We start from the raw sequence: 27,607 nt of genomic DNA, 5'->3' as shown, positions 1-27,607 counted from the left end.
ACATTCCCATTTGTATTACTGACATATTTCACATGAAGGTTTTCTCTGATCTTTGTACATACCTGACACAACATGCCTATTGTTTTTGGTTTGACAGGTGTTGATGGTCAGACTCTGACAGAATCTGAACCAGCGATTAAAAGACCTGGAGAATCCCACAGATTGACCTGTACAACGTCTGGATTGTCATTCAGTAGCAGATGGATGGCCTGGATCAGACAGGCTCCTGGAAAAGGACTGGAGTGGATTGCTACTGATGGTGGTAGTAGCAAATACTACTCTCAGTCAGTCCAAGGCCGGTTTACTGTCTCCAGAGACAACAGCAGAGAGCAGCTGTATCTGCAGATGAACAGTCTGAAGACTGAAGATTCTGCTGTTTATTATTGTGCTCGAGACCCACAGTGACTGGAGTTGGTTGAGCAGCTGTACAAAAATCCTGCAGTACTCATTCTTTCAGGCTGGTAGTGCACAAGTTTGAAATATTTTTTATAACATTTATATATTTTAATGATTATATTAAATTTTTTGTTGTTTTGAGGTTAAGTTGTTTTATATTCTGTAATCTAATTTTCACATATGTTTTATAACAAAAATAACCATCCTCCATGCATTATACACATTTTGGAAAACACATTAAAAACACCAAAAATATCTCTTTTTAATTAAAGGTTCAAAGACAGCCCAACAATCTGGTTGCTGAAATTAAACTACTACAAATACTGTACAGTTCTACAAATTAAGACACAATACTGTCTGTAAATTATATGATGTGGAATCTATGAGAATGAAAAATAATGTTACTGTTTCTTTTATAAAATCATTAGAGGACAGTCAGTGTCTAGTTTCTCTCTCCTCTGTTACTAAAAGGAGAAACTCAGATCTGCTGTTCTCATTGATCTTAACTGACTGATACTCAAACTCTGAAATGATTCATATTGCTTTATTGCATATTGCATATTGCATATTGCATTAGCATGCTAACGCTAATGCTAACGCTAATGCTAACGCTAGCATGCTACGTCGTTCTCAATAGCAAAGCAATGCTACAACACACACAAGTTCACCATAATCTACAAAAGAACTACTTACATGTGCGCCCTCATTTAGAAGTCTCCCAGCTAATCCTGCCTTGTAACTGACCAAAGTTGGAGAAACAGGCTCTCTTTTACTGTCTCTAGATTTAGCTAGCTGACATGATCTACATCTGAACTACTGAGCATGTGCGAGTGCAATCAAAGATAGTACAGAAGAAGAAGATGAAAAGAGGTCTCACTCTGTAGCTAAAACAGAAACCAGGTGAAAAGAGGATCTGCAGCAGTGAGAGAGAGCTGTGCGGTACAACAAAAATATGGTGTTTTTTGAAAATTAAACCATGTAAACCTATTCTGGTACAACCTTAAAATACAGTTATGAACCTGAAAATGAGCATAATATGGGCGCTTTAATGTTATTGTTTACATACAAAGTGAATTTACTTGTATCGTGTATGGAGATATCTATTTCATATAAAATGATAATTATTGTTTGAAGAAAGAATAATAATATAGTCATTAAGGAATTGTTGTTCTGTTTTAAGTGCAGAGAAATATCTAGAATATCTGTGGAGACAATATTGTCAGTTTAATGCCATAAAGTTATCTGTATCTGGATATGAAGAAAATAAAATACAGGCATATTTTCACTCTGCAGATATAATAACAGTCAACAGAGTCTTTTATGCTCCAGTTAGACCAACATTGATGCTTCATGTGTACATTTTATGCAAAGTGATCTCAATTATGATGTAAGATTATTAAGAAAGAGGCACACAATGACAGCAGCAGATGACTTTGTGGTTTTTGACTTTCTGTTTTATTTTTTACCGACCAATGTCATGGTCGGTATGGTATGGTTCGTATCTACAAATTAGGAATTTTGTCAAGCATTCTTTTTTTCGCCTATATTCCCCCGTGCAACATGACTTTTTTGATATTATGACCAAACCTCCCACCTCCAAACATTTGATCTCTCGGTTTGTTAACCTCTTCGTTGTGGCAACCCCTTCTCTCCATATTAAAGATGCGTGGATCAAGGACACCGGCAAAATAATAATGCGCGACTTCAGCTCATTCAGTTTAGAGTAGTTCATAGGTTGCACTATTCCAAGACTAGACTCAACAAAGTTTTTCCTGATGTCTCCCCCACTTGTGATAGATGCAAATCAGCTGATGGAACTCTTGGGCATCTTTTCTGGTCCTGCTCTAAGCTCACAAGGTTTTGGGTTGACATTTTCACTTTGTACAGTGCTGTTTACAATAGACAACTGGTTCCTGACTGTCTCTTAGTTATACTGGGCTGTTCTAACGGCTCTTTGGCTCTTTCATCCGCTTTACAACAAGCCCTCATGTTTGGTATGACCATTGCAAAACGGGTTATCATAAAGGAGTGGAAGTCAGCTTCCCCTCTTTGCTTCAAGAGATGGCTAAATTATATGGTTTCCTGTTTATACCTTGAAGAGGTTTGGTTTTCCATGTCTAACTCTCAAGATAAGTTCAAGAAGATCTGGGGCCCTTTCATAGAATACATCAGGAGGGATAGACCACAAACTGGGACCTAAATGCACTGCTTATTTTTTATTTTTAACTTTTGTTAGTTATCCATACCAAGACTTTGCCACTCCCCTCCGGCTCAGGCCTCCTTGACTCAATCTGTTTGAGTGGACTTTCTGGGACATTTGTTCAGTGAATTGTCATGTATACTTATACTCTTTCTTTTCTATATAATGAGTAAGTGCTGGCTGTATGTTTTGTTTTAATTGTCTGGTTAACTGTCTTTTTTTGTTTGTATTATGTGTGCCTGTATATTTAAAAATCTGCATAAATAAAATTTACAAAAAAAATAAAAGAAAGTAAAATTCATAAATATCCTACTTGGGTGAGCATTGTTCTCAGGCATTACTGTTTAAGTGCCTTATGTTGTTGTGAATACAGCAACCATAAACATGCATCTGCAGTATACTGTATTTTGTGTCAATGTATTGACCTCAGTATTATTTTGCCAACAAACCCCTTAAATTCTTAATACATTTAATTTAATGCCACCATTAATCATATCTTATTTGTCAATGTTAAAGATGGACCAGGTCAGCACTTTATTTGAAGGGCCACAAACACGATGAAGTAATGGGTGATGCATTTTTATTTAACCATGATTACAACACTACCACTACAGGTTTTCTGAATATATGTACACTGCTGTGACTGGTCAGCTCTTTGAAGAAGACATGAACATCATTAATAAATCAGAAATCTTGATGATTCAAATACCTTAATTGATGCATTAATTAACATATTGTTCCTGCATTAAGTCATGCATGAGATACTATTAATCCTTTTACATTACTGAAGTACTACTTTTTCATGCATGAAGTCATGCATGAATTCACAACAATTCATGTACCATAACTATAAAGTGTAACCAATAGAACAATACAAAACAAAAAATGCTGACTGCTCTTGTACTTTGTGTGGAGCATCAGATGTCACATCTCCAGCCTCAGGATGATGAACACACTCACTCTTCTGCTGGTTGCTCTCTCTCTGCCCTGTGAGTTCTCCTGCTTCTTGCTGTGTTATCTTTTCTCAGACAACATGGACTGATGGTAAGTCAGTGACACCAGAAAACTTCCCAGATGACTGTCTGACTTTCTTCTGTGGCTCTTCTCTCCTTTCATCTCATCAGGTTGTACAAGTCAGAGTATGGAGTCCATTCCTTCCAGTTCAGTAGTGAAAAAGCCTGGGGAGACTCTCAGTCTCTCCTGCAGGGGATCTGGCTTCACATTTAGCTGCTGCAACATGAACTGGATCAGACAACCTGCAGGAGAAGCACTGGAATGGATCGGGTGTATTTACAGTGATGCTAGTCAGGGGCGGATCTAGAAAAATATTTATGGGGTGGCGAGAGGGGGGCAGGAATTTTTGAGGGGTGGCAACATATGTCAGACGTATATTTACTGAATTTAATCAGTTATTACAGTTTGATGAGAAATAGTATGTACACACTACAAAAGGACACAGGCTGCCATTTACAAACTCATACAGACAAACTTCATCTCATGCAATCAATGTCCTGCATTTGAGGTTTCATTTGAAACAATTCATATTAGGAATAAGTGACCGTACAATGTGATCTCACTTAATAGGAGATATAGAAGTATGATAGAAGTAAGGGGCATTATCACAGGAAAGGCATTAAGTTAAGACACAGGTGATGAGAGGCAGATGTGTGAGAGGGGAGGCAAACTGTTTTCGACTGTGTCAGAGAGGCAGCGATGCAGGCAGCATTTGTACAAGATTAGGAACTGTCATTGATTAGTTCTAACTATCAGACTGTGTTAACACACACTAACATTTTAGCCTGGGAGAGTATTTTTAGGTTCATTTGTTTATTTTTTGTTTTATTTATATATATTTTTAATTTTTTATATTTAATCTGAGCAATAGATCTAAAATACATTCTACACAAAATATAAAAACTCATCTCCCCATCTCATCACACTTTCAACTTTCCCTAATTATTCATATTTAAGCTTTGTCATTTGTTGTTCTTATTCATATCTAACTTAGTATACTATGCATCAACAATTTCCATACCGTGTGGACCAGCTTGACTGGAGATGGTTGGTGATGGCCCAGGCACTCTGCTTTCCCTTTCACTGTCTGAGCCCTGCACGTTCTCTCGCTTTCTCCCTCCTCATCTTGGTGATGCTCTCCCTCCATATCTTCACCGCTGTGGTCTTCTCCCACCTCCTCCTGTCCCTGGTCGCCTTGGCCTTGTATTCTGTCTGTCGCGTTTTCTTTTGTTTTTCTTCTCTCCTTCCACCTCTTCTCTCTCTCCTTCCACCTCTTTCTCTCTTCCCACACCTCATCGTCTCCATCTACCTTGCTCACTTGTTCATTTTCTATTTCTCTCGCCTTTCTCTTTGGAGACAAAAACTGAATATGCTACCTTTCCTCTTCATTTCTGTAAGATTCAAAGTAACAATGTTTTCCTTGACAGACGTTGAATCAATATTAGCTTTTGTAGCCTACTTTACACAGAACAAACGTCAGACCCTAAGTAACATTGTATAGTTGGCGAAATGACGTTCAACCTGATTTTTATCATCTCAAAATCAGCATCGCAACTATGCTAGCACTGTGCTTTCGTTATAATTTCATCTCTTGATAGATGTTAATCTGTTTTGACCTCTTTCCTCCTGTGTCTCCATTCATCGCGACTCCTGGCTCCCTCGCTTTGCGCCACTCAGTTTTCCAAACAAAACAGGCTCTCTCCGCTCTGGCGTCATCTTATGCTGCATTCACTGCAGTCGGACATTGGAGATGCACGCTCGTAAATTGTCAAATTGGCCATAACTTTTACCGTAATTCGTTGCTGCCAACTGGGTGGCAGTTGCCACCCTATGCCACCCCGGTAGATCCGCCCCTGATGCTAGTGGAACAGATTATGCCAGTGTGGCGGCACGAGAGCTGACGAAACCAAACACCGACAACGCCACCCTGGGAATTTCACCCAGAGAATGATATCACTTACTAATGAATGATTTTACTTCCAATTGCTAGATTATCATATTTAAGGTCACACAGGTCAGTATGCAAAAGTGCCAAAGACAAGGTTCAACTTACAAAAATACAATTTTATTTCAGTAAAAATCAATAAAGTTTAAAAAGCAATCAATTTAAAACACATTCACACCAAAAAAAGGGGGAAAAATAATTAGGCTGAGGCTTACCAGTGGCGGAGAAGGGGGTACGAGGGGGTAAGGGGGATCCCAGGGAAAGTCACCCGTGACACAAAAAAACAACAGTGAACACAGCAAATCAAAACGGGGAAACACAGCACACCGGGAAGGAGATACCACCACCCGGACACCAACACCACCACCTTCGGCTCTCAGTCAACTAAAAAATGGGAAGAGAAATGGGAAACACACACACAAAATTAAAGGGTTTCACTCACAAAAGAAATATCAAAAATCAATAACAGATTATAAGGAAACAAATTGAAAGGAATCAAACACAATATAAATACAATGTAATGGCCAGAACCACTAGTGGTTCCAGAAAGCCGTACCAAAACAAGAAACAGAACACTTATAATTAACACAACATAACCAAGAAAAATCAATATTTAAATAAAAAAACTAACTAAAGAAAACTAAACAAAATACAAGTACAACTTTTAATTAAATTGAAAACAAAATAAAAAGAAAAGAAAGAAAGAACTAAATCAACCAAATTAATATAAGGAGCCAAACCCCTCAACTATATCCATTCATATAAAAACAGGTGGCTCATACTTTGGCCCAGTAGCCATGAAGGCAACACAGGCATGCAACAATGTTTACAATACTCAGGATTTTTAAATAGCAGCAGTGGCAGTCTCGGCAAAAGCCTTCTTAGGCAAAACAGCAATCTCGACAAAAGAGCAGCCTCGGCAAAAGCTTTCTTAGGCAAAACAGCAGCCAGTAGTTGAAGTGTTACAGCTAACAGGGATCTCCCGGCTTCGGCAGCTATGCGGTATACAGAAAATAATAATTAACACTAAATAAGTTTAACAAATAAATCCAACCCCATTTAGCCCACATACCGTTCAAGCAGCGTTTTAGTAGACCCAGAGGGAGGCAGCTCCGAGCATGCAAACCGCAGCAGCTGTCAGTGTTACTCGCTTTTCATTTACGGCGTTCAACCGGTAAGGTGAAGGATGGCCCGCCAACTGAAGATCTACAAAGCGTTCAGTATATAACAACGGCAACAAAATAACCGTGACAATGAGTGTGGAGGCAGCCAAGCCACTACCCTACCTGTAGCACAGCAAAACACCTCACGGAGTGAGCGACCCGGAGAGGACTTCCGTCACCAACGAGCAAGAGAGGGCGGAAGGAGGACAACTAGCTGCTTTTATACAAGGGGGTAAGCTTCGCTTCTGAACGCGAACCTCCGATGGCGCCATTTTGTTGCTACAAAGGTATCACCTCTTGTTAGCATTCCACTGACCGCCATTTTTTTTTTACGTCACTTGACGTAAAAAATAACTTTACATCTGAAGCGTTTAAAGACTCTATTTGTCCATTGTTTAATTCTAAAGAAGCACGACAATGTATAAAAGGCTCCATTACCTTGTACCTCACGTTATGGCTCCGTAGCAGACGTTTTTGTAAAAATACGCTAACGATTGTGTCATAACCAAGTGACTTAGCTACTGTCGCACAGTAGAGGAATTACCGTATAGTACAGGAGAAGCTCGCAGGCAGTTTTGACTTACATTAGCTGTTTAGGTTTAATTACGAATGTTAACTAGCATGTTAGTTAGCAATAATTAGCCTGTGCTTATGTTATCTCCTTACATATACCTACACTCTCCGTCTCTGTAAGATTGGAAATGATTGAGATTTCTCTTGGCACAGCTACCAGAACACTTACAACTTTCAGACAGGTTGCTCACGTCACATTTACGTTGTCTCTGTCAGTTGGAGGCTGCGCAGTAAAGGAAGAGATCACCGGAAAAGTGCTTCTAATAGCCTTCACTGGTCTCAGTCCAGAGCAACGGGGTCTATTGGTCCATTAATATATATGTCAATGCTTTTATACCGGGCCCTTAGCCAGTGATTGGTCAAAAGAGCGCCAGGTAGTTAGGAGTTCAACTCATACTGCTACACCAGCAGTGTGCAAGGACGAGTAGCGCTCACCAGAGATAACAGCAACAGCATGGTGTATCTGAGACTGTCCAACTTAAAGCCAGAGGACTCTGCTGTGTATTACTGTGCCAGAGAAACACACTGGTTAAAGGAAGCAGAGAGGCTTGACAAAAACCTCACACAATTTATTTTCACAAATACCTCCAGGTGGCAGTCAAAGGCCGGTTTACCGTCTCCAGAGAAAACAGCAGACAGCAGGTATATCTGCAGATGAACAGTCTGAAGACTGAAGATTCTGCTGTTTATTATTGTGCTCCAGAGCCACAGGGACACAAGAAGGAGCAACGCTGTACAAAAACTCAACATGTCAAAACTTGTTTTTTCTTTTCTCATTCACAGAGTAAGCTTCAGTTCAACGTCATCAACACACTCACCGTCTCAATAACTATTCGTTGACCTGAGTGTAAATGTAAATCTGTTTGTTTTACATGTCTGACTTGTATTAGAAGTTTTGTGAAGAATAAATAAAAATATTTCAATTTGTGTTAACTTTGCTGTGATAATAATTACATTTTTTTTCAGAATCAGAATCAGAATACTTTATTGATCCACTCAGGGAAAATATTTAGCTGCAGTGTCAAAATACATGTTCATAACACAATTCCAAGCATTTACAACTTTTGAGAGGACAGTCCACCCTTCTTTTATAGCCTGTCAGTGTCCTTCTCTATGCAAAGTGAACTTCCTCACAGTCTGCTATAAAGACTTGATATCATGCTGTCAGTTGCAGCAGAAGAAGAGAAGCTCCCATCAGATCACCTTCAATAGCAACCATGTTCTCTGTAGCTCTGCTGCTGCTGCTGGCTGCTGGATCCTGTGAGTCTCACTGAGGCAGAGACACTGACAGTATGATCACAGCACACTGTTCACTGTTATTACACTGATTCAATACTCAACATGTTTTCCTCCACAGGTGTGAAGTGTGAACAGTTGACCCAGCCAGCCGCTGTGACTGTGCAGCCAGGTCAACGTCTGACCATCACCTGTCAGGTCTCTTATTCTCTTGGTAGCTACGCTACAGCTTGGATCAGACAGCCTGCAGGGAAAGGACTGGAGTGGATTGGATATGGTTGTGTTGGATGCACCACATACTACAAAGATTCACTAAGGAACAAGTTCAGTATCAGCTTGGACTCTTCTAGCAAGACAGTGACTCTAAATGGACAAAATGTGCAGCCTGAAGACACTGCTGTGTATTACTGTGCCAGAGAGCCACAGTAACACAAACCATCAGTAGACCTGAACAAAAACCCCTCAGAGCCTGAACACTTGTAACATGAAGCCACCAGAGGAGGAGCCCTCAGACCACTAATGGTTTCAACACCAGCTCACTGTTACAGCAAGGAGAGAAACATCTCTTTAGATTTTATAAATGGTTCTACATGTAATTTAACATCCACAGTTTTCATTAATTTAAATACCTTGAAATTACAATCAATGATACATCATTATATAATCTTCAAGTGATGGAATTAATTCAGCTCACAACTTCTTAAAGGTTTTAATCTAACTACAGTATAAATGAGTCATCAAAGTCAGTTTCTCTTCCATCATATTATTTAAAAATGGAAATCATAACTGCATAAGTAACAAAATCACTGGTCTAAGGCTAACTCCAGTGTGATGTTAATTAGTCAAACCAAAAAAAAAAATAATAATCTTTTCATTATCAGTGTGTTTGTCAGAGATTTCCCCATTCTCTTTGTGTGACTGTATGTTTATGGAGTTCTCTGAATGGTAGAGGCATTTATTGTTACTGGTAGACGGAGGGAAAGTTGAGAATTTTAATGTATCAGTATCGATCTCATTTGATTTCCACTGCAGTAGAACATCAATATAGAGGAGACTTACAGAAAGTTGATTTCCTCTCAATACAAGATGCATATAACACATTTTCATAGTATATATATTTTTGTGTATTGTGATGCCTAGAAAAGATGGGGACATTTTTCCTGTTCAATGCAATGTGATAGAAAATAACATCTGATAACTACATTTTAACAGGAGCTATCTTTTCACAAATAGGATGTAATTTCCCTTCTGGAATTTGGCCATTATGAAAGAAGCTCTAAACTGCTAAACTGTGGGTCAAAAATTGTCAAGGTAGAACATTGTAGTTTATGTCCCATTAATTTCTATCAGTCCAGAAATCAGTTTCATATATCACAGTTTCCTCTGCTGTTGTAGAGATACTCTACTTATGGAAATGTATCTGTGTCACATGTTACCATTTTAAACCTGTAGAGGGAGGTCTATGGAAACTCTTCCTCTCTTATAAACACACCATCAGCAACCAGAACACCGAGGCAGTTTAATATATTTCTGAAACACTCAGATCAGAAAGCACTGAACTACAGTGTTTCTCACAGAATGGAAATTACCGTTATCTGGAGTTTATTATTTGTAGTTACTATTCATGGTGAGAAAATCAATTCTGCAATACTTCCTTAGTGAATTTCCAACTTGTGATTTACAAGTCTGTTAGGTGATGATCACTTTTTTGAAATCAATTTACAGAAGTTTGGAGTGAGATCAAACTGGACCAGTCTCCCTCTGAGGTGAAAAGACCTGCAGAGACAGTGAAGATGTCATGTATCATATCTGGTTATAGCATAACAAGCTACTATATTCACTACAGGTTCAAACTCTGCTATCTATGGCAGCTCCTTTCAAAGCCGTTTCATCATGACTGAAGATGTTCCCAGCAGCACTCAGTACCTCGAGGTCCAGAGCCTGACAGCAGCAGATTCTGCTGTTTACTTCTGTTCATAGGTAAAAGTCATTCAATTCACTTCAATTTTATTTATAGTATCAAATCACAACAAGAGTTATTTCAAGACACTTTACAGATAGAGTAGGTCTAGACCACACTCTATAATTTACAAAGACCCAACAATTCTAGTAATTCCCCAAGAGCAAACATTTAGTGCGACAGTGGCGAGGAAAAACTCCCTTTTAGAAAGAAACCTCAGACAGACCCAGGCTGTTGGTAACAGGGCATGGCAGGGCGTGCAGCAGGACCACGGCGACAGCTGCCACCATGATTTAGGTGCCACCCTAATCCAAGGAAACATGCTGGGCGAAAAAAACAACAACAACAGGACTCTGGGGACTAAGCTCCCCAGAGCTAGGTTAGCAACAAGCATTTCTGGGACATGAATGCACACAAATGGAAAGAGAGAGGAGAGAGAAACTCAGTGTGTCAAAGGAAGTCCCCCATCTAAAACTATAACAGCATAATTAAGAGAGACCGGTTAAAGGACCATTCCGGTGCGAAACGAACATAGGGGTTAATAACAGATGTGTACCCACTCTGTCGTTCTCTGGGACATGTTTTCATGCTAATCGAATGTGTTTGTAGCTTGGAACATGCTAGCGAGGACCGCTGATTAGCTTACAACGCTAGTATATGGGGCACAGGGACCCTCAAATTAAATCGCTATTTAATACCACTAAAAAGGCTTAAAATATCACCACACCTTAACGTTAGCATAATGAGGTTCCTAAATGTTAACTAAAGCATTGAGAACGTTGTAAGTGTACGGATAGTTTATTGAAAAGATAGATTATAAAGACAGTCACGTTCATGTTTACATGCAGGTGCCATCTTGGAAACCAGTCATGACTAGCCGAACGCCGTGCAATGTGGAATCTCCCGTGGTCTGATGTTGCCGGAAGAAAGCACTGAGCACATAAGAGACGTACTCAACGCAACAACAGACTATCTAGTGCTTCCACAGGATATGTACACTAAAGAGATGGCGGATTATTCAACCGAATTTCATAACATCGACAACTAACCCTGTCAGTTTCATGGACGTCCTTATCTTTTCGAGCCGGAATATACTGACGAAGATCTACAGGAGCTCCGTGAAAGGGCTACGAGAGAGAGAGAGCTAACGGTAGTGAATGCAGCAACACAGCCTCGTACTTCGGGAAACTGGTGGTGGTACCTGCGGACATTGTGAAGCTATGGCCACCGAACAGGAGTGTCTGGCCACCGAACAGGAGTGTCTGTCCGCCCGCATGTAACATGAACGCGACTGTCTTTATAATCTATCTTTTCAGTATACTATCTGTACACTTACAACATTCTCACTGCTTCGGTTAACATTTAGGGACCCTCATTATGCTAATTTTAAAGGGGTGATAGAATGCAAAACCGATTTTACCCTGTCATAGTTGAATAACGACAGTTCGGTGGGTAAATAGGACATACATAGAAGGTCAAAATCCCATTGACACCCCTTTACTATGAAAATCTCATATTTTGAAACTGCCGCTGAAAACGGGCGAATCTCAACAAAGCTAGTTGCTTATGTAAGCATCTCAAAACCTGTACCTTTGTCACACCCATGGGTGTATTAAGAGAACGGTCACGCCCCAACATTTACATAAGCTACACAACTGACCTGAGATCAGGTAGTCTTCTGAATCTAGGTCGCGCAGATCTCTGCTATTCCATTACAAAATTCACTTCTGGAACTTTTTTATTCGAGAAATCAATTATGTAAAGCTCAAATATGGGCCGCTTTATGAAAATGGATGGCTAATTGCAAATTTTGTCCGACTGTGTGTTGGAGTTCAGCGGCCGGTGCTGCCTGAGTTGTTGCCTCGCCGCCTGGCCTGCCTTCCTTCACAGACCCCGGCCTGCCTTCCTTCAAAGACCCTGGCCTGCTATAAAGTACTTGGAGCTCCGTCAGGGCTGACAGCCCACAGCACTCCATACCCGCGCAAAGTCACCGTTTTTTGGGCTAATGGACAACCAAACGCCGCTGCTCTGACAGAGCTCCAGGGCCTGCAACTCCTCTCTTCCTGCTAGCTAAATGCCCGGTGTATGTGAGTGAGAGCGTGGACAGCGAGCTTGTTACGCCAGCAATCTCTTACCACAGTTCCAGTTAATCTTTTAATGTGTGTAATTATAATGTGTTGAGTTATTTAAACAACATTTCATGTTGAAGCATAGTATAAATGTAATGTATGTATCTGTTGTTTTACTTGTCTGACTTGTATTAGAAATTTTGTGAAGAATTAATACAAATAAATTTCAATTTGTGTTTGGAAATTATTTAGTTCCAGTGTCAACATACATGTTCATAACACAATTCCAATCATTGACAACTTTTGACAGGACAGTCAATCCTTCTTTCATAGGCTGTCAGCGTCACAATTATTTCTGCCGCTGTATACAGCTTGGCTATTATTGTTATTTTTAGCCCAATAACCGCTGTTTTAATCAACAGTTATTCACAAGATCTTATCATGGTCATTTCATTTCTTTTAATGTTATTATTTTTGTCTTATTGCCAAGGAAGCTGGATTTCTTTGTTGTTTATTGATATTTTTAAAATTATAAGGCTACATCTATTAGATGTTATCATGGTATTCATTTCTTTATTTTAAAGGGGTGATAGAATGCTGATGGTGATAGAACTATTTTCATAGTTGAAAATCGACAGTTTGGAGGGTAAATAGGACATACATAGAACCTCAAAATTCCATAGTGTTACGGGGAGTGACAGAACTGACCCAAACGCACGACTCAGTACAAACAAAAGGTTTATTGGGTAATAAAGGGGAAAAGGGGTAGGGAGAGGGCTGTGAGGAGGTGGACACCAAGGAGCAGGATACGGGCACAGGCTGGGACTGGGGGAGGCTAGGGAGCTCAGGGAGAGCGGGGAGACAACAGGCGAGGAGCTCGAGGAAGGACGCTGGGAGCCGAGGGCCGAGGAGTGGAGAGAGGCAAGGCGAGGAGCGGAGGTGGCGTGGAGCAGGGAGCCGTGAGGAGGGGACTGGAGGATGAGGCCAGCTGACTGGAGACAGAGGGATGAAAGGGATGACTGCAGGGAGAGAACACAGAGAGAGAGGTTAGGGCAGAGGAAACGGATAACACTGGGATTATTAGTGATCTCGAGAGGCTTGGAGCTTGTGTCACCACGAAGGCAGAAACAACGATGAAGCGAAAATGGTGAGTCGAGCCAGTTTAAGTACTGTGCTTGATTGGAGATGATGACAGGCAGGTGTGTCTGGCGGGAGGAGGGATTGTGAGAAGGCGAGCAGGTGTGCAATCAGCTGGCTGGCGCAGGCAGGAGGAGAAGTGGGGGGAGAGACACAGAAACTGACAGGGAAGCAAAACAGAAAAATAGCATATAGAGAACAACACAGAAACTCACAGCTGAGAGGGCATCCTGGAAAACAGAAACGGAAATAACAAATAGAAAATGAACAGGAACTCACAGCCAGCCAGACCCCAACCATCACACACTGATACCCCTTTCCTCTGCAAATCTCACAATTTGAAACTGCTGCTGAAAACGGGCGAATCTCAACAAAGCTAAAAGTTGACGTCAACTCCTCAACTCCTAGTCTCTATCAGGCCCCAACATTTGTAGCTGTGGCTACACCACTGACCTGAGGTCAGCTTGGTCTTCTGAATCTAGCTCACGCAGATCTCAGAAATTTTATACAATGTTCGTCTGCAATTCCATCACTAAATTCACTTCTGAGACTTTTATTACGAAAATTGATGGCTAATTGCAAATTTGGTAACACAGTGTCGGACTTCAAGAGCTCCACAATCTGCCGGGACAGGCGGCGGCTGCCGGCCGGGTTTGATGCCTTCCCAGTTGGCCTCTCTCCCTTCACAGACCCGTTATATGAGCTGGAGCTCTGTCAGGATCTCACACACGAGCTGCGCTGTGTACTTTAGAAAGAAGAAAGTTTGGAAGTTTTTCAAGGATATTGGAAATGAACCACGGTCGTAAATGCAGTGTTCCAGGCTATACAATGGAATACTGGCCCAGAGAAAAGTGTTTAGAACGAGTATATCGGACAATGGAGCGGGAGTTTGGATCTAACGCAGCGCCGCAGAGGACGTGTCTGCAGGGATTCACTCTCCGCTAAATTTTCCCAATGCTGACTAGCTACAGGGTGAGTGATTCTTTGGTGGAGGTTTTTTTTATGTCCCAAGGGTAACGTTACAACTAGGGCTGGGCGTATCGATCTAAATATCGATAGTATCGATACCAAGATGAGTATTGGTATCGGATCGATACTGTCGTGATGAGATCGATACTTTTGTTGCAGTTTCTGTCCGAGTTCATACGAGCACAGCGTCTCTCCAAGTCTGTGCGCAGTGTGCAAACAGCGCACCTCTCTTTGTCTTTCTCTCTCTCTCTCTCTCTCTGTCTCTCTCTCTCTCTGCTCCCTCCCCCTCCCTGCTCTGCCGGAGGCGGAGAGTGGAGAGTCAGAACAGTGAGAGAAGCCTGTGATGATGGCGGAAAGAAAGAGAAGCGCAGTGTGGAGTTTATTCACTGCAGCTGATACAGACACTGCCACATGTGATGTGTGCAAAAAAGTAATTCGCCACTGTGGTAACACCACCAATTTGCATAAACACATTAAAACATTTAGATTTGCCTAAAATCTTTGTCCTGTGTTTTATCATAATCATAATCAACTAACTAAAGGCAAAATCACAAAATTATTCAATGATCGTGACGTTACAAGTAAAAAGTATCGGTATCGGTATTGGTATCGGTATTGGTATCGGCGATACTAGCCCTGTATTTACTTGGTATCGGATTGATACAAAAATTCCCAGTATTGCCCACCCCTAGTTACAACAACACTAGTTGTAATGAAAGTGTCAAAACTTTGCATTTTGTCTCTGCTGTTATAGGCGCCCTGCAGCCACGGCTCGCGCCTGGGCATATCTGGGCATGTCACAGAGTGTGTGTGTGTGTGTGTGCGTGTGTGTAGCTCCGTGTCTGTGTGTGTGTAGCTCCGTGTCTGTGTAGCTGTGTGTGTGTGTGTGTGTGTGTGTATGTAGCTCTGTGTGTGTGTAGCTCTGTGTGTGTGTGTGTGTGTAGCTCTGTTTGTGATTGTGTGTAGCTCTGTGTGTGCGTAGCTCCATGTGTGTGTGTGTGTGTGTGTGTAGCTCTGTGTGTGTAGCTCTGTGTGTGTAGCTCCGTGTGTGTGTTTGTGTGTGTGTGTATGTGGTTCGCTCAACCAATCAGCGCGCATCTCATTTAAATATTCATGAGAATACTATATTTGGAAGAAAAGCTGTCGTTCCAAATAGGGCCAAAACACAGGGATGCATAGCCTATTAGGAGACCATAAGGAACAGTGTGAAATACCCTATATAATCATTCTATCACCCCTTTAATAATATTATTTTGGTCTTATTAGCAGTGAAATATTACAGATAAGACAGAACAGTAGGCTACGATATGAGCCAGGTTGGATGCATTCAAAGCCGATATCCCACAATGCAATGCGGGCGTTCATATCAGAGAATCGGACAACGATCAGTGGGTTTAATGCCAGTATTGCTTCAATGTACATATATATATAATGTTGCTGAGCAACGTGTTGTTCCATATCGTAGTGTTCTGTCTTACAGCACACTGTAATATTTCACCGGTGATAAGACCGAAAAAATATTATTAAAATAAAGAAATGAATACCATGATAACATCCAGTAAGATTATTCTCACTGTAAGAATAACACAAATTACGTTAAGGAGAAAGCCATAACATGAAATTATGTTTTGAGGAGAGATTGAACACTGGACACTGTTCAATCAAAAAGGAGGAGTTAATGCAAAACTCAGATATCTTCACCTCTACTTATCTGAGTGCAGAGAGGAGGACAGAGAACAGTGGGCACACAGTTTAACATGATGGACTATAGGACAGGACTGCTGCTTTTAACTCTCTGCTGGGCAGGAGAAGATTTTCACTGATCTTGATTTAACATAGCTTTTATTTGTGTCTTCAGTTTATTTCACTTGATGTTTTTTTTTATCCTCTTGACAGGTGTTGATGGTCAGACTCTGACCGAATCTGAACCAGCAATTGGAAGACCTGGAGAATCCCACAGATTGACTTCTACAACATCTGGATTCACATTCAGCAGCTACTATATGGCCTGGGTCAGACAGGCCCCTGGAAAAGGACTGGAGTGGACCGCTTTTGTACACACAAAAGTCAGAGTTGGTGCACAGACATAATTGTCATCTTGCAGTAAAGCTTAACTTTAAAGGAATACGCCACCGTTTGTTGAAATAGGGCTTATCACGGTCTACCCTGGCTGTAGATAGGTGGGCCAATGCATTTTTTGTCTCAGTGCAAGTAATTAGGTTGTTTTTTTGTCTTTTGTTAGCTCACTTTTACTCACAACATGCTAGCCGGCAACATAGGATTCCATTCACTACGCTAAGCTAACTAGCGGCGGCGCTGCCAGTGTTGCACCGGACTAAAACAATGCATGCACAAAAAATGCGTTGGCCTACCTATCTACAGCTTGGGGAGACCGTGATAAGCTCTATTTCAACAAACGGTGGGCGTATCCCTTTAACAACTGATAAAAATCAGCACAAAACACATAGCTCACAGGATGACATCAGGGGATAATGCTGATCAGAATGTATGTTCTTTAGTCACGTTATGAGGTTTTCACACATTATTTTTGGTATGTCAGGTTTTTGTTCCAGCAATGAGTGGAGATGCAGCACTGTGATTACTTTGACTACTGGGGCAGCGGGACTGAAGTCACAGTAACAGGTAAGTCACATTTTAAACAATATATTTTTGGTCAGAAGTTTTTTTTTAAACTTTTTAATGTCATTATTGGTGCTAGAGAAGTTTAAGTTATAGTCCTATGTTTAGACAGATGTTTTTAATGCAGCTGTTTCTTAGAAAGCATTTGAAAAACTTCCTCTTAATGCAGGTGGTGGTTTGAGTTAATCTTGTAATTGATTCAGCTGGATTGTAATTGGTGTTGATGAATGTTTGCATCTTTTTATTCACATTATTATTCAATACATGTTGTATTACCGTGGATATTAATCACCATACCGTACCTGAATTTCTTAGAGAAAGAGTTACCGTAAATCTGAATAGGCGAAAATATTTTATTTATGCATTTAATTACTGGGTCAATATGTGTTTCAATTAAACAACTGAACAAATATTTATTTAAGTACATACTATTACATAGTATGTAGTAGAGTTTCATTTGAAACACCAAAGCATCGACTGACTTTTGAAAGACCGTATGCATCATTTGCATTGTAGGTTCAAATGTTAGTAGTCTCTTTTAGTTTTAGAGGAATTATTTTTCATTGAGTGATTTTTAATTCTTCCAGACAAATTTTCTAGGTTTTCAGATTTAGCGTTAAAACAAAAGGAGCAAATAATGCTCATTAAAAATCACATTTTATGTTAATAATTTTACTATTAAAGGTATTAATACACTGTTTTTTTTATTCCAAAAAACAGTTTAGGGGTTTTTATTTTATATGTTGGTATAAGCCATTCTATTAACACACTCAACTCGTCTGTCTGAACACAATTATTTATTCCTTCATAAGTTACTATTAAATATAAAGATATAAAGATAAACATTAAGATAAACCGGACACAATGGTAAAGAACAATTTAGGTCCCAGTTTGGGAAATGCTCAAATTCTCCAACAATGAGCGGCATTTTAATATTCACAATAATGCAGATTTTTAGTCGCAGGTGGTAGTTATAACGATAACAAAAAGCATTTTTAATATTAGACCTGAGTTTTAAAAATTAGTTTACATGAGTTAGTTTACAATTTCATGGTTATATCACCAGTTAAAGTTATTTGTATCATTATTTGTTTAATATTTTTTGATTTAGCTTTGGGTCTCTATTTCAGTTATGTGGTTTAACAATTCAACCAATCATTGGCTTTTAGATTAACAATTGATTATCTGTGATAATGTATGCACATTTGTATTCATAGGATTTTAAACTTAAAAAATCTCCTATTCGAAAGATTTTAAAACAGTTCCCTTTGGTTCTGTGCAAAACAATTACCTGTTGGTTGTGTTGCACACACCTTCCACCCAAAGAGTATACCAGCCATGGTATTTTTGTTTAGGTAGATGTTCTTGTCCTCAGTTTTATCATGCAATATTGTGCAATATATTTATTTTATTGGTATTTACATGTTTTAACACAACTGTTTCACAGAAACTACAACTCTGTTCCCTTTGGTTCAGTACAAACCTGGGGCTGCAGATAGAATCACTGTTGGCTGTCTTGCACAAGACTTCTACCCAAAGAGTCTTACTTTCCAGTGGACCAATGCCAGTGGGAAAAGCCTGACTGCAGCTGTACAATATCCTCCAGCTGAGAAAAACAAGAGTCAGTTCGCTCACTGTATCAAAATCTGATTGGGATTCAAGGAGAACTTATAGTTGTTCTGTGACTCACTCTGGAGGCAACACGTGATTTTTTTTATACTTATCATCATGACTGTCTTATGTCTATGGGTCCACCTGCATCATCTTATAAATCTTGTTTTTTTTTAAATGAAAATGTTCACTAATAATGTCTGTTTCTCATGTGTCTGATATTTTACATTCAACATTCTAAAATGAATAATTACAGACTGACTCTTTGATGTGAACAGCAGCAACAAGGCACAGGTACCCTCATCATCTGCCAACGAGCAGGTACTCCAGGTGACAGCCACCCAGATAAAAAAAGTATGTTGACAGCGTCAACCCACGCAAGGCTGCTGGGCCTGACAACATCCCTGGGCGTGTGGTGAAGGGGTGTGCTGAGCAGCTCAAAGATATCTTTGCAGATATCTTTAAGAATGTGTGGTGCCCACCTGCCTTAAAAGCGCCACCATCATTCCTGTGCCTAAAAAGCCAAATCCGAACTGCTTAAATGACGTCCGTCCCATGGCTCTTACACCCATAGCCATGAAATGTTGGGAAAAGATACAGCCTCCACTCCAGAATCAGCAGATTGCTGAACAGCTACTTTCCACAGGCTGTTAGGATTTTAAATGGACTGTGCCCCCTCCCACTGCCTGAACTGCACTTTGTTTGGACTAAACGCATGACTGCATTGCACTTGCACTTTACATAATGTGCTGCTATTCTGCATAATCTGCTACTCTCCACTGCACTTTAATATTCAAGCTCTTCTTATATGTCTATATGCTTTAGATCGTATTTTATGTGTTTTTATCCTATTTATTTACTTGTTTTATACTGACACTAGCTGGGTATTGTATGTATGTATGGAAGTACACATGACAATGACAATAAAGTAAATCTTGAATCTCTTCCACACCCACAGAGGACCCATTGCCTCGAAATGGATCTGTCAAAATTGAATTGAACCAACCAAGTCCCAAAGAAATCTTTAACAACAACCAGGCAAAGTTGAAGTGTATCATTACTGGACAGGACCAGAATGTTAATGTAAATCAAATTCAAATCACTTGGAAAATTGATGGATCCCCTGTGACCAACAACATCCAAACAACACAGACGAGAAGCAGCAGAGTCAGCACAATGACTCTTACCCTCACTGAGTGGTACAAAGTCAACAACGTGGGCTGTTCTGCAACGAAAGCCGATATGACACTAGCTAGTCAAGATCTGACTTTCCGCAAAGGAGGTAAGTTACTGAGTGTCTTTGATGGAGACAGATTGGTAGAACAGTGACCTGTAAGTCTGGGGAGGCAGCCATTTTACACACACACAAACACGTCATAATCGATGTATAGCAAATGTAAAAGCCTAAATATGAAGTTTCTCTTTCAGATGGGAGCGAGCCAAAAGTAACAGTCCACATCCTCCCAGATGAGGACATCATCGATGAGGTCACTCTGGTGTGCCTGGTTTCCAATCCAGAGCAGCAGGATTACTACATCGCCTGGTCAGAACATGGAACAAACCCCTCCAGCTATACTGATGGCATTAACTTCCCCCCAATGAATACCCAACAAGGATACTCAGTTGCAAGTATTTACACGACCACCAAAGACAAGTGGAACAACTTCACCATGTTCTCCTGCCACGTATGGCCTGGTAGAGGCGAAAAGCCTATTCAATCCAGAGATGTGTCTAAGGCCATGAGTAACCCCATTGAATGTGAGAAAGAGTAGATTCAGCTTTAAATGTGGCAGTTTGTGCTAATGTGTTGTTCTGTCTCTGTGTGTACTCTCTGCCATGAGAACCTGTCTTTGTGATTGTAAAACGGTCAATTTACTATTGTTTGTCATATTGTGTTTCAATCTGTCTACGTCACATTGTCTAACAGCTTGAGAAGTGTGCTGACTGTTTCAAATAAATGTTGCATGGAGACACTTTTGTTACACGTTTATGAATGACTTCAATAATTTAAACAATCTATGTATGAGTAGTTTTCAATGATATCTTACAGTAGTACTGTATAATACTACACTGCTCCACTGGATTAGGATCCACACTTTATATGTGATCAAAGTGAATAATGCTTGATTTCAGTTCCTGAGCACAATTCAAGAGGGAAAAACGTCTTATGTGCTATCTTATTAAAAACCCCTCTCTCTCTCTCTCTCTCACACACACACACACACACACACACACACACCTGGTCAAGGTAAACATGCAGGCTTCCTCTGCATTTCAGTTGTACTAAATACTAAAGACTGAATGTAATACAGGATGTGTACATTACAGACCAAGTACTTTACAAGTTAAAGCCCAGTCATGTAAAAAAAACTCTAGCATAAAGGAAAGAATATTTTTGACCTACTCATCTTTGAACAGTTTTTCTGTGGTTGCAGTAGCTAATTTCCATCATCACAAACAATAATGTGCAAGAGAAGAAAAGACTAAATTGCCCGGATTTTATCAGTATAATATGGGATTCCCCTGTAATAAAAATGATTGCATCCATTTTGCAAAATAAAATAAGACATAAGAGATGATGATGAATAAAAAATAAAAATAAAATATGTAATTGATTATAGGCAATTTCTGAAAAGTTAATTGACACCAAATGATTCTTTTTGGCTGGTGAATTGCTCTGACTATAACAAACCTGTAATATTAAAAGTTTATTGTGTTGATTTTAATGGACACAATTACACTGTAAAAACTGCATCACCTTTAGAGTTTATTGGAGAGAATAGGCCATCAATGAGCTCAGGTGTGACTGATCACAATGAGCATCAGCTGAATGAAGAGCCCCACCAAACACAGAAAATGTGCTGGTTTCTGTGTTTTTAAATGCTGCAATAACCATACTAGTATATTAGCGATTTATTAAATTAAACAGAAATGCCATCTTTAAGTAAGTTTAAGTACATAGTTATGTACCAGTAACGGTACTGGTATGAGGATAAACCTTTTTATGCTACTGTTGAAGTTGTTAAAATGTTTTTATTTAGAACCAATAATCTAGTCCAATAGTTTATATACTATAGCCAAATCTGCTGGCCAACTATCTATTATTATTGAAGTATTGAAAACACAGTGATCATGAGTGTCAATTCTCAGGCTGGGTTAAACTCCAGATTGAAGTGATCAATCAAACATTACCACTATTTATCTGTATTTGAGCAGTGAATACATATTTTTTAATTGTTTGTGTGTTTGTTTTTTCAGATGAAGAGAACATAAAGGATGTGATGGATGCACAGCATGATGACGACAGGTCTTCTTGTTTTTTGTCTTTTTTATCTAATTTTTAAAACCATGTACATAATCGATAATCTACCTTATATTTGCCAAAAAAAAATGGTCATCATATATAATGATTAAGTCATTAAAAATGAATTTCTCTGTAACCTGTAGAAAAAATAATAAATACAATTGCAATTCTTAATCATTTACTGTGTATGAATCAGGCTCATGAACATGAATATACAGCTACGAAAAGTAACGCACTGTAATGTATTCCACGTACGTTTTGCTGTATGCACCACATTGACTGCTGCTGTATAAGCGCTCTGTGGAACCGGTGGATGGGTGGCTCATAAAACACAGTGCTTTCATGTCAGGGAGAGGAGTTCACTTCCAGGGGAAAACAAAAGACTTTCACCCAGGAAACACATGTTCATTCCTCAGGAGTGTTTTAATCCAAACCACAATCTTTTTCCTAAACCTAACAAGTGGTTTTGGTGCCCAACCTTAACTATGGATGCCACATTACGCTCACTTGTTGTTGGCTAAACTTAACTTCCACGGCCCCTTAAAGGACCATCATCTTGCGTGCCCTGTAGCTGGCTCCCAGTAACCTTTTGTCAGCTAAACAATAGATGGTATAATAATAATAGAAAAACTGTCTAGGCCTAAAAAAATGAAGCCAATGCAGAAGTGCATTAAACCTGCATTCTATCTACTTAAGGGAGTAACTTAAGGGAAAGTTTGCCAGTTTTCTGTACTGCCTTACATGCAGACGAATGGCGGCAGTTGACTATCCAGAGGTCCGTGTTTACCTGCTGGTAAATCTCCATTGGATGACTCACTTCAGAAGGGTTGGAAATCAGCAACTTTCCCTCTTTAGCATTTAGCTTAGCGCAGCTCCCTTGCGACAATAAAAAACACTGTCTTGGCCGCGTCATCCTTCCCCGCTTACCCTCTGGTCAAATATCGTCAAAAAAAACAAAAGAGCTTGTGTCTCCAAACTCGAGGCTTCAAAACGGCAGTCCATGAACCAAAGGGTGACGTCACAGATGGTACGTCCCCTATTATATATGTCTATGGGCTAAACTCAACTAGCAACGGCCGCTGATACAAGCGATAGCTCACAGAGTTCTGTAGCCGGCATCTTGCCTAATTTCATAGGATGTCATGGTGTGCATTAATTTTCGTACGATATCCTAGGAACCCATTCATTAGAACGTGTTGCAAATACATGTTCCAGCATTGGGTACTGTTGTTTCATTATGATCAGGAAGTTATTGATTACTTTTTTTGAAAACTTTTAGTGTCCTTAAAATGTTGTAGAAATAGACATTCTGTATGTGGCTTTGCATTTCATAGTTTGACTATAAATCTTCACTTTTTATGTTTGGTCATTTTGTTGATCATATTTGCTTTCATCTTTAATTCAATAAATATAATATACAATAAATCAAATTTGGACAGCCACATTATTAAATTAAAGGGAGAATGAATATGAGTGATTGTGCGATGTACTTGTGATAAACTATGGAAAGCTTTTGAGGAATTTGTTGTCATTAAGAGTCACAACACAGGGATCTATGAACATCTAAAATATAAAACACATCAAGTCAACGTAATGGAAACTTCTGGCAGTTAAGCTCTGTAGGTTATCAGTTTCTAAACATATAATCTTTGGCGAGTCACTTCCCCTCTCTGCACCTTTGGGACCACACCTGTCATAGTGAAACTTGTGGAAACGCAGAGCTACAAATAAAGTTCCCACACAAAACACAGGCCCATCTTTCTTTGAACCTTTGCATATCAGCACGTGTCCAGGCCTGAAGCGGCTAACATGCATACAGCAGAGATATCAAATACACATAATTTCATAAGCTCATCAAACAATATAAAAGCAAATGCAAAACATGCAGAGTACAGAAATACCAGATACAGTTCAAATATATTTGTGTACCTATTTTGTTTAGCTGTATAGTGCACAGTTGTTATTTCACATATAGTTTCATATTGGTGTTCTTCTGGATCTAGAACATGGCAGCACACAGCAGAAGGAGCTGGAGAATCCCACAGATTGACCTGCACAGCCTCTGGGTTTATATTCAGTAGCTACAGGATGCACTGGATCAGACAGGCTCCTGGAAAAGGACTGGAGTAGCGTGCGATTATCCACAGTAGCATCTACTACTCTCAGTCAGTTCAAGGCCGGGTTACCATCTCCAGAGACGAGAGCAGAGAGCAGCTGTATCTGCAGATGAACAGTCTGAAGACTGAAGATTCTGCTGTTTATATTATAATAAATATAATACTAAAAGTATTATAATAAATTACCCTTTGTCTCTATGTTATACTACGTCCTGCTTTCCTGAGAAATATTATTACTCAAAATTAAATACACAAAAACACAATTAAGATAACTTGTTGGTAAAATTGCCAAAACGATCTGGTTGCTTAAATGAAACTACTTCAACTCCTGCAGTAAGAAACATTTCTTGTCTTTCCTCATCCTCCCTGGTCTGATAAACTCTGCACTGTCTCACATGACTAATGAAGCTCAGCGTAAGTTCTTAAAAGAAGACTTCATATTCCTTTTCCATCGCTCATAATGACCAGCTGTTTCATGGTGTGTCACTTGTCAGTAGTAAATCAGATCCAGCTGTGTCGTTGTTTGTTAAACCAATCAGAGTCGGCCATTTGTCACGAGCCTATCACAGCATGACAACCTGCTTTAAATCTGCTCTCTCTTCTGCGGTTGGCAGTTGTCATTTCAGGAAATAGAGTGCGTCCTGCCTCCTCCCCTTCTACCACCAGTGGGCCCACGGCCTCGGGTGTCGTCTGCTCTTGGCTGTCGGTGGTTCCTGTGCACCTTCATCACCACCACAGGGTCTGGACTCCATCGGGGGATATGTTTGGGTTTCATTAACTCTTTATGACATTTGGCTTCGATGGAGTCCAATCTCCAGAGACTCGTTACTTTTACATGTTTGTCTGTACAATAAATATGTTCATAATTGATTGTTGTACGACTGGCTTTTAAGAATTCTGAATAAAAGCAAGTAAAAATCATGCTGCATGATATTTGATATATGATTTTATTTCTGACATAAACACACACATATGAAGGTAAAATATGTTGTTTATTACAGAAGAGTAACTTATAAACGGATGAACTACAATAGTTTTCATCTTTGTTACTGTAAAGGATTTAGTTTTTTGCATTGTGTTCAGTTCCTGAGCAGCTGTTTTCCTCTAAAAGGCTCCAAGTTTCTCTGTATGTCTGTTTCTTTAAACATCTGCAAACACTGAAACCATTAAAAGTCTTTTATTAAAAGCTGCAAAATATATTACTATTCACATGATTCTGGCTGCTATCAATGTATTTATGTTTGCAGCAAATAAAAAATAAATGCTGGTAGCAGCTACTACACAGCTTGGATCAGACAGCATGCAGGGAAAGGACTGGTAGTGATTGTACATGGTGGTGTTACATCCACCAAACTACAAAGATTCACTGAAGAACAAGTTCAGTATCGAATTAAGACTCTCCCAGTGACTCATCAGTAGACCTGAACAAAAACCCCTCAGAGCCTGAACACTTGTAACATGAAGCCACCAGAGGAGGAGCCCTCAGACCACTAATGGTTTCAACACCAGCTCACTGTTACACTAAAGAGATGAAACAGTCTTTAGATTTTATTTTAAATGGTGATTTATCTACAGTACAGTATACATGAATCCTCAAAAAGTCAGTTTCTCTTTCATAACATCTTTATTTCTCTTCGTTAACAATCTAAAATGTGTTTGTCAGAGAACCAATTTCCACAATTCCACCACTACCTCTAGTCTTGTCAAGAGAACCTGAATCTGGAAGGGCTTTGAAACTGAACTTTCCATTCAAAACTCTTTTCTTCATCCATTTCTGCCCAAGGCTTGTTTCTGCCACCCACAACATTACTGTGCATCGCTTCCTGGTTTCCCAAAACTAAAGAACGTCCCGAGGCCCAAAACGTGCGTGCATTAATCCTACATCAAAAACAACTAGTGGTGTTAAAAGTGTTTGTGTTAATTCGTGTTAATTTTGACAGCCCTAGTTTAAATAGTTGGAGGTTTCAATCACTGATACATCATTGTCTGTACTCACACAAGACAGACTGAATTAGACTTTTAGAAATCGTTTAACATTAATTTACCTTATTATGTAGTGATTCTGTAGAAATACAGCTGTATTTTCTTCAAAAGTTGAGTTTTGTGCGCTGAATTTTAACTAGTTTAAAAATAAATGTTTGGTCTAATAATATTGTACATAAGCTTTGTTCACATGAAAAACAGCAATTTGATCAAAAATAACTTTGGGAGACATGAGATGTTGTTTACTTTTAGGTTTAAAAGTTAAAAATATGCTTATGTTTTAGTACAATATACTTTTAGGTAACTAAAAATGTAAACTGTTGTGTGACTGAGTGAAGGAATGTTTCAATACTGATTAAGCCTAATCAGCATTTGTTTGGCTCACACCATCTCCAGCTTCTAATAGAATTAATTAGGTCATGTCGGTTATTTAGCATGAAAGTAGATGCTGTAAAAAACTCATTGTCCCCACAGGAAAAGTAGGCTAACTGTTGTCTCTTTTCGGGGAGCCACCCCCTGCTAGGCCAGACGTGATTAGAACAAAGAATGTGTATTCATATAGTTGGATTGATTGGGAACGTACACCTTTCTTTTGAGAGACATCTGACCAATAGGGGAAGATTTCATTTGAGGAACCACCCAGGTTTAGGGGAATAAATGTGTGATCCGGGGAATGTCTCAGGACTTCAAGCCTGGGACCCGACAAGGGCACGGTTTCGTAGTCTGCTGTTTACAGTGTATTGTTTGTCATGTCACATGACTGTTTTTATGTGACTCCACAAGGAGAATCATAGATTCAGTCCGCTGTCAGCTGCAGAGTAACATTTGTTTTGTCATGTCGCATGGCTGCAATCTGTGTCCCCACAAGAGGAAGCATGTTTTGCAGTCTGCTACTGGCCGTGTTTTTTATGTTTTATGTTTGATTGTGTTTTGACTGTTGTTTTCATCGTCTTGTTCATTAAACCTTTTGCTTAACTTTCAATTGGACCCCAGCCTCTCCCTTCCTCCTCCAGAAATGTTAGTAACACGTCTTTTTAGAGATTTCATTACATTACCTATCTCAAGCTGCAAGGTGATTTATCTACTACATGAACTGAAAGCAATTCTTTGAATGAAAATATTATTAATAACTTTTATTCATGAACAGTAACATTATTCCATTATTTGTATGTTGCATTGGACAAAAGTGAGAGTAAATAAACACATTCAAATGTTACAAAGTGACTTAAAGTAAAAATAAATAAAAATAAAGGGATTAGGTAACATCAGGTTAAAAAATATGAAACAAAG

The 27,607-nt window shown here is 39.5% G+C and overlaps 3 gene segments (V, D, J or C); all 3 read left to right on the top strand.

Annotated features, from left to right (window-relative positions):
- Positions 1-3,216: 3,216 nt before the first annotated feature.
- LOC120574388 lies at positions 3,217-7,949 on the top strand. The segment is given in 3 exon segments: positions 3,217-3,585; positions 3,721-3,909; positions 7,690-7,949. Coding segments are annotated over 3 exon segments (495 nt in total).
- Positions 7,950-8,412: 463 nt separating this feature from the next.
- LOC120574605 lies at positions 8,413-8,956 on the top strand. The segment is given in 2 exon segments: positions 8,413-8,551; positions 8,649-8,956. Coding segments are annotated over 2 exon segments (351 nt in total).
- Positions 8,957-17,053: 8,097 nt separating this feature from the next.
- LOC120574584 lies at positions 17,054-20,887 on the top strand. The segment is given in 3 exon segments: positions 17,054-17,305; positions 18,750-20,195; positions 20,342-20,887. Coding segments are annotated over 2 exon segments (450 nt in total).
- Positions 20,888-27,607: the final 6,720 nt, after the last annotated feature.

This window comes from Perca fluviatilis, chromosome 15, assembly GCF_010015445.1.
Source record: "Perca fluviatilis chromosome 15, GENO_Pfluv_1.0, whole genome shotgun sequence".
Taxonomy (NCBI): domain Eukaryota; kingdom Metazoa; phylum Chordata; class Actinopteri; order Perciformes; family Percidae; genus Perca; species Perca fluviatilis.
Note: the sequence above shows the minus strand (reverse complement) of the source record. Positions and strands in the feature narration are given on the sequence as shown.